At 44.1% G+C, this 13,413-nt stretch overlaps 1 protein-coding gene across 5 annotated transcripts in view; it reads right to left on the bottom strand.

The window, feature by feature from the left end:
* Window positions 1-13,413, bottom strand: part of SORBS2 (sorbin and SH3 domain containing 2) — a 162,713-nt gene that overhangs the window by 63,003 nt on the left and 86,297 nt on the right. For 3 of the 5 annotated variants that reach the window (XM_054720119.1, XM_054720117.1, XM_054720118.1), the window contains exons 1-2: window positions 7,450-7,558; window positions 4,031-4,203 (exon numbers count right to left, since the gene is read on the bottom strand). In XM_054720119.1, the coding sequence (XP_054576094.1) occupies window positions 4,031-4,203; window positions 7,450-7,543 (267 nt within the window). In that variant the 5' untranslated portion in view covers window positions 7,544-7,558. Of the gene's footprint in view, window positions 1-4,030; window positions 4,204-7,449; window positions 7,589-13,413 lie in introns of those variants that run through there. The other 2 variants (XM_054720115.1, XM_054720116.1) reach the window with 2 other exon arrangements.

The raw sequence follows: 13,413 nt of genomic DNA, 5'->3' as shown, positions 1-13,413 counted from the left end.
CCGAGACAATTCCCTTGATATAAAATATTCCGTTAGGACTGCCACAAAAATATTCTTATACTGGTTAGACTCAGCTTTGGTTTCAATTTGATAGGCTCATTTTTCTCTCAGAAATGTGGTCACTGCATTTTTTCATCTGGACATTGAGTTTCGTGCTATATCCAATTTTATTTTGGTGTCTAGGAATATATGAGTCTGTAATCACCACAAGTATAGATGAACTTTAAGGGCTCCTTGACTTTGTGGCGAATCACCTCTTCATTCATTCTACACTCCTTTTAGAATGGAAAAATTGAGGGGATTGTTGATGGACTTTATGTTCAAATGGTGGTAGCTGGTGGGATGGGGTGCAGTGATGAAGTCCAGCTATTATTTGCTGGTTTAAACGAAGTAACTGATCAAGTGTCCTTAAGGGACATAAAAGATTGATTTCTCTTTCATGAAGCTTTATTTCCTTTATAGTATTCAGCAACAGAAAAGAAGACAAAAGCTTGTGGCAGAAATGTTTTCCAACTCTACCTGGACACGGCCGATGGCACAAGGACGCCTAATAAGTAAGTCATAGCCCTGTATATGGCAACGGATCCTGACAGACAGGCCTTTTCCTGCCTGGCTGGAGGGCACGTATCGGGCAGGAGCTCAGTCCTGCCATCTGCTAGCTTTATATGGTGAGCACGGAGATGCCAGGCATGCCCAGCCAGTTGGCAAAGGGGAATATGAAACTGGTCACACAAAAACTCTGTGTCCCGTTCTAAAAGAAGTCCTCTAAGCAGTTCAACTTCGTCTTAGAAATGCCATCGTGGAGGTTGTTATGGCTAATCCTGAGACTAAGTAAACAGAGGTCTCCTCAACTGTGAGGATGTTTACTTTTGTAGGTGTCCTTCAGGATTACTTTGCATGGACACTAACTACTAGAAATCCACTACTCAGTGTTCTCTGTAACCTCGGCCGAGCACACCTGGATGTTCGCATTCCTACAGTTTACAGATGATCAGAACTCTACCCTGATATAACACGCAGGGGTTTCCAACAAGGGGAAACAGGCACCTTCTCTACACACCAGTATGCAGTTATTCTAGTCGGTGTTTGCTCCTTCCCACTTGGAAAATGCTCCAATGGCCCTAGCCGGTTTGGTTCAGTGGCTAGAGCAGTGGTTCTCAACCTTTCTAATGCCGCGACCCTTTAATACAGTTCCTCATGTTGTGGTGACCCCCCAACCATAAAATTATTTTCGTTGCTACTTCATAACTGTAATTTTGCTACTGTTATGAATCGTAATGTAAATATCTGTGTTTTCCAATGGTCTTAGGCGACCCTGCTAGCGGTTCTCAACCTTTGGGTCGCGACACAGATATTTACATTACGATTCATTAACAGTAGCAAAATTACAGTTATGAAGTAGCAACGAAATAATTTTATGGTTGGGGGTCACCACAACATGAGGAACTGTATTAAAGGGTCGCGGCATTAGAAAGGTTGAGAACCACTGGGCTAGAGCGTCGGCCTGCAGACCGAAGGGTCCCAGGTTTGATTTCGGTCAAGGGCATGTGCCTCCGTTGCAGGCTCCTCCCTGGTCTGGGCCCTGGCTGGGGCTCGTGCAGGAGGCAACCAACTGATGTGCTTCTCTCACATCAACATTTCTCTCTGTCTGTCTTTCCCTCTCTCTTCCTCTCTCTCTAAAAATCAGTGGAAAAATATCCTCAGGTGAGAGTTAAAAAAAAAAAAAGATTAAAAAAAAGAGAAAGTGCTCAAACAGTGCTGTATTTGAAGGAGAAGAAAGGAGGCTTGTATTTCACTTAACTAGCTGGCCGTAATTAGACAGTCCCGTGGGATCTGAACCCTGGTGGGTTCTGTTGTTGTTGCTAAGAATGGCGGTAAAAGGCTAACACAGAGGGCCCGGGTCACATGAGAGAGGGCCGTCGGGGGAGCCACTTCCCTTCGTTCAAGTAACTCAAAGGTACATTTGTTGACTCTTGGCTTTCTAGAGTTTCTGGGTTACTTTGCACAATTCTGTTTCCTGGGTCTGTGCCGGTTTCTAGGATGAGACTACAACATGATGCAGGAGGCGGCACTGCCTCTCGTGTATACATTCGCTCAGCAGAAAGTCCATGTGAAGCAACCCAGCCTGATAATCATTACTGTCTACGTGGAGGAGAAAGAAAAACAGCCCTGGATTCTTGGCCTGCGGAGGCTCAGCGAGGGCCTGACTCGGCATTTATAAACACGGCTATACTTGGGGATGTGCTGGGCCAGGCCGGGAAATAGGAAATAGACCTACACCTTCTTTGTAAAGTTCTAAATGGCCAAATAAGAGCACAGCTGTACATAGAAACTATATCTTATCTTCGACTTTATGGATTGAAAACTAGCATTGAGTATGGTATATGTGTTAATGGATGCATGTCTAGACGTGCTCATGATTCAGCAATATATAAACAATATCAAATTTTAATATTACTCGATTTTCACCATCCACCGCATCTCAGTTTCTTCCTTTTAAAAACGAACAAGCAAGGCCTTGCTATTTAAGAAATTTACATCTTATGGGTTAAAAACAAAAGGTCAGGCTTTGCATGTTCATTTCTATGTATCATTTGTTGACTTAGAAACACACCCAGAGTCTCAGATAAAAATTTTCAGAGAGAATCTATAACTATATAGAATCAGGGATCTCCGAATTTGTGTATATATTGTGCCTCAGGGATCAATCAGAACCAATGACAGCATACCTGTCTGACATGATATCTCCACATTATTAGGAAAAAAATTTTAAGCGTAACCATTCTGAATCAGAAATCTTGAAAGGGAAACCATCAACAAAACACTGTCACCAGAAACATGTAGTCATCCTAAGATTAGGAATGTTAGTCATGATCCCTGAACCGTTTCTGTCCCTTAAACATGACAATCACCAGTTCCAACATAGATTTTTATAATTAGTCACATTCAGTGTTCTCAGAATCTCATGAGTATAAAACTCACAGCCACTGCTATACAGACTTACTTTTTTGGCTTCCAATTCTAGTACAGATGCTTGGAATAGTTAATTTTTAACTCTCCTCTCTTTACACAGAACACGTAATCCCCACATAATAAATACAGATTCAAGGAGAGAAGAAAACCCCCACGCGTGGTCTTTTATCCAGCTGGAGTGTTTCCGATCGGACCATGGCTTTTTTCTGATCCCTTTCCCCTTCTTTTCCTCTACCCTCTACTGTCTTCGCATCCTCTCGCCCCCAGGTCTGCATTCCAGGGAAATAGCTCTTGGCCACATCCCAGCCAGGTATGTGGGTGTTGTGGACACGTGTAGGCAGCCTGAGCTCCGCTCTCGAACCGCCCCCCAACATCACCTGCAAACGTGCTGCCGTTCTCATCCTGGTGGTTCCCAAGTCCTCGGGGCCGGTGGCCGGTAGCACAGACCTTGTCTTCAAGTGGACTGGCTCAGCCAGCGGCTGCCTGCCCGGCTCTGAGAGCCGCTGCTACTGCTGAGCTTTGCCAGAAGGGGCTGCCCCACGCACTGAGCAATGCCCTGGCAGCGTTTAGAGACTAAAAAAAAAATCCAAACACTCTCACTCAGCATCCCCGAGAGCTCCCAGCAGGCACAGCTGAAGAGGGAAAACTCTCCAATGTGTATTTTCCTGGTTGTTTCTTTCCATGACATTAACTCCCTTCACTCCAATCATCTCACCTCCCAGCCCGCAGCTCCTGGTGTTGTTAACACACATCCCTTTCAAGGAACAAACCACTGGGTTGTCTGCAAAGAACGTGGGAATTCAACGCAGCCAAGAAGTCACATTTCCCTTCCCTTCTCTCCCTATTGCCCTAACACTCCTCGGTAGAAGGTAAAACAGACTTTTGTCATTTGACAAAATGGCAAGTTTCACGATTTTTCATTAAAACGGAGAAACGAATTGTGTGATTAGCTCCCACGGACAGTCCTCTCTCTGCCACACGCAGCATAAGATGCATGAGAACGGCAGTGCTCATGAGCTCAGACAAGGAGTGCACAGAGCCGCTGGGTCCGGCCTACCGTTCTGATGGCCGTGGGGATGCCGGACTCGTCCACCGGCCCGATCCCCGGGTAGTGTGGGGCTTTGATGACCGTCACCCTCTTCTCTTCCTCTGAGGACCTGTACAGCGGGATGGAGCTGCCCACCGTGCCGTCCAGAGACTGCGCGTGCTGGGCATACGTCTCTGTGGAATCTGGGGAGAGAAGGTGGCGACATATAATGCATCATAAATTGATGGTACCTCTCGCACAGTTATGCCAAACGTGGCAGAGTCTATATTTCCATCACTATCTCTCTCCACTCAGTTACCTTAAATTTGAGCCACTGGTTGTTAACAGGGAGGTGTATAGGGAACACACCTGTAACAAGACCGTCCCATTTTATGAAGCAGGGTGAGGGGAAGAACAGCCTCGGTGAGAGACCCTGTGACCTGTGGCAGCCACTGGAACAAAGCACTTTGCACGCACTGCCTCTTCTCATTTTCCCAGTAATCCTGCGGGCGGGCGCAGAAGCTGGGACAAGTCGAGTCCCAGCTCATAGTTTACATTACTGTTCTTTTTGTGAAACTGCTCGCTATTTAAAAGCACTGAAATGTGCTCTTGGGACAAAAGACATGACTGTGGAGTCTTCAACAGTGGTTTCATAAAAATAAAGTGAAGATGAAAATCACATGAAACCAACTTCGTATCCAAACATGTACTTGGCTTATGGGTCAATAGATGACTTTAAATTTTTAGTATTCATTTTTATTTAACTAGCCAAGATGGCCATAATGTCTTTGCTTTTAGTTTAAAGTAACAAAAACCATGACTTCTGGCCCCTTGAGGATACAAATCGCCCTAAGCATATAAATTAGATGGGACTTATCCTGTCCCTATCTTCATGCCATGGTTATTAACTTTTGCTATACTTTCACAAGAAAGGAGGGGACTTAGTGTACTGTATGTTCCACTTACTCTTAGTTCAGAGATATTTGTGAAAATCAACATTATTACCATTCATCTGGTGCAACTGATAATACAATTTCCTGTGTGTGTTTGTTTTTTTGTTGTTGTTCCCCCCCCTTTTTTATAATAAATTTCAAAATTTTGGTGACCAAGAATGATTCTTTGTCACAGTTGGTCAGATCTGTCACTCAGAAAGGTCTCTTTTATATGGATTTGGAAAAGTCCTAATGTTTTAGGTTAGCAATGATATACTCACTGTGCGTTGGTAGAAAACTTATATAAATCTTCATAAATAAGACTTAAAGATTTAACTCATCATTATAAGGATAAGAAGATATCAACTAAAATCCATTGTAATATTTATACCTGCTATTACTATTATGACTATTTTCTATTTAATTTGCAACAGAAAAGCATTTTCAATCTATAAAAGTAATATTTTCCAGGCAGCTCCAAAGTAAGACACTATGTGATATTTGACTCAGATTTCCCATTTAATTTTAAAAAGGATTTGACTGGGCAGCCATGATCTAGTATTTCTATAAAATAACAAACTTTTTGAGCACCTAGTATATGCAAAATTCCAGCCCAAGCAAACAGTATTAACTCTGTCTTCATTTATGGTTCATGATATTCTATGAACTTATATAATACAAGTTGACCTTTTATTTTATTATGCTCTTATATGCTCCACTAACTCTCATTTTTGCAGTTTTTGTCCTAAATTAATATCAAGTTTCTCTAGGGCAGGATAGGTTTGTACATTCTCCTCAGGACCTATCTCAGCATTGGCCAACTGGAATTTGTTCAATGTTTATATAGAGAATTTCTTTCCATGTTTATAGTTTATATGTAAAGTCTACCCAATGGTATGCTCTGACATAAAACCCTGTCTACATTCAAGTATTTATATGTATTGTTTGTTGAGGTGAAGGGAAAAAATAGTGTTCATTAAGGCGAGCAATGGGGGTGAAAGAGTCAGACTTTGACAATAATTATTTGGGAAAATATTACGGCTAGAATCATTTGTAGAGTTTTACTGCAGATGTGTCATAATGCATAGCTCTGTAAAAAATCTAGATATAATGGGCTCCTCTTGTAATACTACACCAGTGACTAATTAAGGGCAACATTCTGGCACAAGGACGTTCTGCTTTCTTATACTCTAAAAGGCCATCGTTATAAGAGTCACCGATCATTCCAGGAGCAGCATTAGAAAAGGCACAAGCATAATTAGACTTTTCTTTAATGAGTCTCCTGGCTACCTGTGAGCTATAGAGGTTGTGTGGACACAGAAGCTGAGTCCACAGTGCACGAGGCGAATGTTCTTGGGTAAACTAATGGCACCGTGTCCTTTCAGTACACAACAGTGTTGGGGGAATGAGCGTGCTGCTGCTACCAAGGAGGAAATGGGAGGTAAAGCCCTCTGCTCTACTTTCTTGCTCCCTGTAGCTGGTTGGTGGCCAGAGGATGGGCCCCTCCTACTTTGCTGAGAGCTGTGCTGCGATCACGTGGTCCTCTGCCTTCCTCTCTGCTTCCTGCTGCCCTGGAGGCCTGGTTCAACATCATGAAACCTTTTTCAGCTTCAGTTCATATGATGCTCTGATTTAGTCTGGGTTGGTTTATTTAATGTTCTCGGTTATGTTTTTACATTTCTAAAAACTAGGAAAATGTATGACCTTATTTTCTAAGCTGTTGTAACATATTTTGCCACATAAAAATGTTTCCATCGTTATATAGCAGTTTCTTCTCCAGCTAGCTTCAAGGAGTTCCCGAGCCCCGTGAAATTATACGCTGAAAAGTGTTTTTTTTTTTTTGTAAATGTTCAAGTGTTCATTTTGTATCTGGAGGAAAGCTCTCTCTTTCGTCTAATGCCTAATTCCCAAAAGGCTAAGAGCTATGTCTTGATGAAATCCTGGCACCATCCTTTAAAGGGACTCACATCCCTGACGGATGGTCTTCTGGCCTCAGTTTGAGTAGTTTACTACTTGGGGAGGCAGTAGTTCAGAGTGTACCACTGTGTGAGGCAGCCTCTGCCCGTCAGTCTGCTTTAACTGTGAACCAGGTCTTTATAGACACCAAAAGAACTTTCTACAATGACAGTTTTCCCACGAAAGAACAGGGTGCCTCCATGTGGATGGTATTTACCATATATGGAAATGCACCGTGTGAATGTTCTCCTGGGGATGTGAGCTCTCCCCTCCCTAACAGTCCATCTTCTTTCTAACCCCCCACACCCCAAATATCGAATCGCCTTCCCCAGAGGAAGGCACAGAAGCAGTCGCTGCCTTGGAACGGCTGGGTGCCTGTTTCTTCCCAGGCTGAGTTCACGCGGTCCCTCATGCCTCCCGAGGATAGGGTCTTCAATCGTGAACTGATGAACGTGTCTGCCTCCTTTCTAAAAGCTGCTCTGATGCTTTATATTTTTCTCATGTGGTTTGTACTCGCTCTTGTGAAATTGTCATGAAAATCATGATGATCCAGCGACTTACCGAGTGACCGGCCATGCGGCATGATGATGCTGGAGTTGAGGGAGCCTGGCAGGGAGTAGGCCGAAGGGGAGAAGGGCCGCTGGTAGTAGCTCATCGGACTCACAGCGCCTCCCGAGTTCCCATTCACTGTTATCTGGCTCTGAGAAAAGTGCGGACATCCCGTTAAAGCATCGCTCCTTTAGATGACAATGAGAGACTTCATTCAAAGGCCAGGCATCAGCTGTCCAGTTTCTATTGACTCTGAAAACTGATGTCTAGAGGGACAGGGGACACATTTTCAGTGTCTTCTCACTCCTCCTTTATTTCTGAAGTCACTCTCTTATCTGCCAGAGGGCGCTGGGGGTGATTAGAAAGCAGCTGGCTGGTGGGCATGCCGCTCTGCCAACAGAGATGCCTAAGGCACCAGAGGAGTCAGTATAAAGTAAGCCTGGGGGGCAAGTTTGCTCTTATTGTTGAGTTAAATGGTCAGAGCCTGTCACACTGCTCTGCCTGGAGATTTGAAGTGAATGTTCTTTGACATGACGAAAGGGATTGGTTCTCAGACTTGGTCAGGGATACCCTCCAACGAACCAATGTTTCCAGGGCAAGGTGATTATTAATACAAAGAACACAACTGTTTGGATTTATGCATCATAAATCAATCTCTTCTAGAAGAATCAAACACCTGGTAAAAGAAATGCTAACTGCTGGCTTCTCCCTCCTCCGTTCTCATTGAGGACTTTATGGGGCTCTGTTTGGTTTCTGAATAATTTATTGTTTTGATTGCTTTATACCTGAGTATTTTAATCCCCAAGGTATTTCAAGCTTCTTGTTGGAGATGGTCATATACATGCTTCTTTTAAACATATATTTTATAACATGCATCCTGGTGCTAAGGGCATAGTAGATAGTCAACAGGGACATATTCTAATTGAATTGAATCAGCTGAGTTCACAGAGGCGGAGCTCGCCACTATGAAACATGCCTCTCTGACCACACACACTGAGGAGGTTACATAATGCATGCCAACGACACAAAACATTGGTAAGAGCATGTAGTTAAAATGGCCTTACAGCTGAGCACACCAAACACACATATGCACATAGATAAACAGAATTTGTGAACCCTTTCTACTTAGTTTAACACAAAATAAACAATTCTACAGGCCTGACACACAGATGCACGATTAGTTGCTTATTTCCATGATTTTTCCACTTGAAAGCAGATGTTTTCAAATGACCTAGAACAAACCTAATTTCATGACTTTATAGCACTGCCACATCTGCCCGAACGGCAAACACAGTGAGGTGCTTTTCTAAGCTGTTGTGGAAATCACCCTCATATCCTCAGTGAGGTCCTTACAGTGAGGTGCTTTTCTAAGCTGTTGTGGAAATCACCCTCATATCCTCAGTGCCTGCGTCTTGAGGATCTTCTACCCGAAAGGCAGTGGGCATGCAAGTAAGGGCGAGGCACTGGCTCGGAGGCACCCCAAAGCTTCGAGCTCTTATTTACCTTGGATGAATTATTTGAGAATATTTTTCCTCCCTGCCCAAATAAAGTATGGTTGATCTTTGTAAATATAACTTTAAAACTGTTATTATAATTCATGTTAAAAGCAGGAAAATTTTTATTTAAAACTATCACGGTGCTATATTACTAAACTTTAAAAAGTCACCCTAAATCCTATTTTGTCTATGACAGTGCTTATTTAAAACTTCATTACAAAATCAATTTTTTTGAAAAAATATTCCTATTTTTTTGCTTAAAATTATATGCCTTTCAAATTGAAGTCATTATCTACACATTATATGCAACTGAAAATCCGTGTCATAAAATTTTGAAGCACTTTAACCATTCATAAATCATTTAGTAGAGACTACTTGTCACGTAGACATTGAAATGATAGAATATACATGGGAAATATGTATTGCTCTAAATGGAAGGTAAATTACTGATATGTGAAACAATATAGGTATTCATAAAATTCTATCCTGGAATGGCTCAGGAAAAAAGAATTCTAAAAATATTACAGGGCTCAATTTCTGCAGGGTAGGTTAGGATCATTTACATCATTCAGTCCTGAAAGGTAGTTTGGGTTGAGGAGATGAAGGTGTTAGTGATGGGAAGCAAGAGGCATTAGCACAATGTAGTCAGTAACCGTGCAGGCGAGAAAGAAGAACATAAACTACTCACATGAATCTCCCAGTTACACCGTTATCTACCATGACCTAATATTGGGTTAACATCTCTGGAAAATTTTAGTTTCTCTACAATCGAATCACCATAGTATTGTATGTGTGCCTATCTACATTTCTGAGATGACTTCTTATTAAGGCAAATCACTGTCCAACTCATTCGCTAGAGCAACCCGTGTGAACGTGAACCACTCTAAAATGAATGAAGAGAATGTAACTGATGGTTCGGCCCACCGTAGGTTTCTGAGGACGACTGTCATGGATTTCCCGGTAGACTACATAGAATCAGCTTACTCATAATCAACATCTATGGAATAAAATGCTCAGCAGCAAAATGAGATGGCAGACAAGAACTCAGTCCCCTGGCCTTGGGAGACCTGTTTGGAAATGACGGGGTCAGAGGGAGGAAGCAGAGTTCCATGCCTGGCAGCGGGGCCACTACGGAGAGGCCGCCTGTGGTGTGAGAGTCCGCTGCCTGGGGCTCCTCTGGGATGGCGGGGAGCACTCCCTCCATTGGGAGGAGTCTATGGTGGGAGCCCACGGTGCTGCCTGGGGAAGGTGGTCGGGAGCAAGGAGAGGCGTTTATGTCAACAGAGGTCCGTGCAGGTTGAAGGCCCCAAGTCAGCAGGTGGAAGCAGGGCAAGGGGTGCTGGCCTGAAGCCTGGCTTTGGTCAACGTATTTCGGCTAAAAGGTAACATGGAAAGGGGGATGGGGAGAGACCTGTGGTGTGGTTGGTCTGTGTGTCTGTGAAGCATTTACCTCCAGCACACTGGCAGTTAAGTTCTGGTTTCCAAGCTGAGTTTCAGGAAGAAATAATAAGAGGAGATATAAATTATCCAATTAAGAAAACATCTATTTGCAACGTGGCAGAGAAGGCAAATCTTGGGTTTTGTTTGCAAGCACTTAAAGGAAATGCATTCAGAGGATTAGGTGCCCGCCACACAGTATAGAAAAAGCATGAAGAAAGGGGACCCAGCAAGTGATTTTTGGAGACAAGACCAGGTTTCACACAGCACTGCATGGTCTTTTTGGGTGGGAGCTTGAGAGTGTCGGCATAGTGGAATTTTTTCTTCAAACGTTTTAGGTTTTGTACTTGTGACAGTAAAATGCCATCAGGTTGTCTATTGATCAAAAGAATTACTTTTCCCTTCACTAGAGAAATCTTTGTGGCATACCTACTGCCCCCAGCCCCTTCCTGGGAAATGTCCCCCAAATATAATCAGTTTGTTTACTATTTTATGATTAAAGATATATGTAAGGACTGATCAAACTAAAAAACAACTAAAGGGAAAGGGAATTTTGTCTACTTTCCCACTCACTGAATCTCTTTCTTGATTTCATTAGGAAATACTAAAAGAATTAAACGTTGAAATGTCCTACCATGCAAACAGTGGTAGCCATGTGTGACCATGACATGAAAAAGAAAACCAGCCACTGATGATGGTTAGAATAGAGCCTAGTTCGTTAGGAGAACTACTGTTGGTTTACCTACCAAGTCATAGGCAAAGGAGAAAGAAACTGAAGGAGAAAGAAAAGGTTTAATTCCTCAAGGCTATGACCCAGGGGGCTCGACATAGTGGAGGGTTGTTGTAAAAGGAAGGGTGGGGTTGGCCCATTAAAGATCTGTAGCTCTTCTTTCTAACTGTGAGGGTGTCTGGCCAGACATGTGTAATCCTATATAATAAAAGACTAATATGCAAATAGACAGAACGGCAGAACAACTGAACAACCGGTCACTATGACATGCGCTGACCACCAGGGGGCACACACAGAACATGGTGGGCATCAGCCAAGGCAGGATGGTGGAGCATGTGAGTGGGGGCGCCAGACCAAGGCAGGGTGCTGGTCACTGTTATTGGGGCGAGCCTCTGGTGGTTACTGAAAATTCTTTCCTCCTGCATGCTGTAGTCCTGCCCAGCGCTCACACCTGCTGCCAGCACCTGGCACTGGTCCCAGTCGTCCCTGAGGGCTTCTCCACCTCCCCTGCTCCTGAGGGGCGATTGGGGCAGCAGCTGCTGCTTGCACGCACTGCTGGTGCTGGCCCCAATTGCTCTGCACTGTTAGTGGGTGTGAGCAGGGGCTGGCGCTGTCAGCATGTGGGAGCAGCGGTGGTGGGAGCAGGGCTACCAGCAGACAGGGCACCAGGGGCCATGGTAGAAGGGGCCAGGCGGGGGCGCAGAGGATGAGCTGAGACCTGCCCCTGTGCCCACAGCAGCCTCGCGGCCCACAGTTCCTTTCAAGGTGCATGACTTTGTGCACTGGGCCCCTAGTATGATGATAAGCATCAACCTTAACATGAGTGAATGAAACTCTGACGGTATAGAGACATCCTCCCCCTCCCCCCGCCGACACACACCTTCAGAATAGAGGGTTTTATTGTTGTTGTTGTTTGGTGTGGTGCCATGGTAAGGTAGATAGCCAAAAGTACTACAGAATATTAATACATTTGAAAGGAACAATCTAATGACTGTAAATCTCATGGGATTGGCTGGCCCGCATCCTTTGGACTACAAACATGTCAAAGGCTAAAGCATAGTCTATTTAAAACCCTCATTGGTATGGGTAATATGATCAGTTGGTACAGCACTGTGTTCAGGAATGGTCTTTAACCATTTATTTGTTCTTCCAAAGAGACTGTCTACAAAAAAAAGAACTATTTCACTTTTTGAATTTCTCTCACTACCTTCTGATATGCTCACAATTTTTTTTTGTGTGTGTGTGTGTGTGTGTGTGTGTAACAGATAAAATGCCTCCAGGTGAATCGTACCGCACTTAAATTTCTGTAGATAAAACTTAGAAGTTCAACAATCTATTGGTCACCTACACAAAAGCTCTGAAATATTTTGAGATACAGATGTAAATTACCTCTTAGACTATTTGGGGCTCCTTTCACATAACCCTCATGTCTACATTAAAGAGATACCCTCTTATAGGAGAGAAATACCCTCTTAGACACAGGAGGAGAGAAAATCACAATATACATACACTGAGTGGCCAGATTATTATGATCTCTGAATGCATAATAATCTGGTCACTCAGTATATATCATATATAATAAAAGGCTAATATGCAAATTGTCCCCTCCACCAGGAGTTTGACTAGCAGGCAGGCTGGCCAACTGCCCATGTCCCCTCCCCCTGGCCAGGTTGGCTGGACCCCCACCCATGCACGAATTCATGCACTGGGCCTCTAATATACACACACACACACACATACACACACACACACACACACACACACACATACATTGAGTGGCCAGATTATTATGCATTCAGAGATCATAATAATCTAGCCACTCAGTGTATAATAAAGATATAATATGCAAATTGTCATTATGCCGTGAAGCGTAACGACCGACCACGTAAAGACCGGATCATAGATCAGCAGGAGGGTGGGACAGTGAGCTACAAGCGGGTAGCAGAGAGCTACAGGAGGGGGCAGGGCAGCAAGCTATGAGGGGAAAGGGCAGGGGGGCAGAGGGAGCTACAGGAGGGCGGCAGTGAGCTACTGGCTACAAGTGGGTGGTGGAGAGCTATAGGAGGGGTCAGGGCATCAAGCTATGAGGGGGGGCTGGGGGAAGGGGGTGGGGGGGCTACAGGAGGGCAGGGCTGTGAGTGGAGAGCTACTGGAGGGTGGCAGCGAGCTACTGGCGAGCTACTGGTGCATGGATTCGTGCACAGGGCTACTAGTATACATATAAAAGCCTAAAGCAACTGTCTGACCGGCCTACTGGCTGACCGTCTGTCTAGTAGCTATGATGCACACTGACTATCAGGGGGCAGACACTCA

This window comes from Eptesicus fuscus, chromosome 8 (genome assembly GCF_027574615.1).
Source record: "Eptesicus fuscus isolate TK198812 chromosome 8, DD_ASM_mEF_20220401, whole genome shotgun sequence".
Taxonomy (NCBI): Eukaryota; Metazoa; Chordata; class Mammalia; order Chiroptera; family Vespertilionidae; genus Eptesicus; species Eptesicus fuscus.
This window is presented reverse-complemented; position numbering and strand designations above follow the sequence as displayed.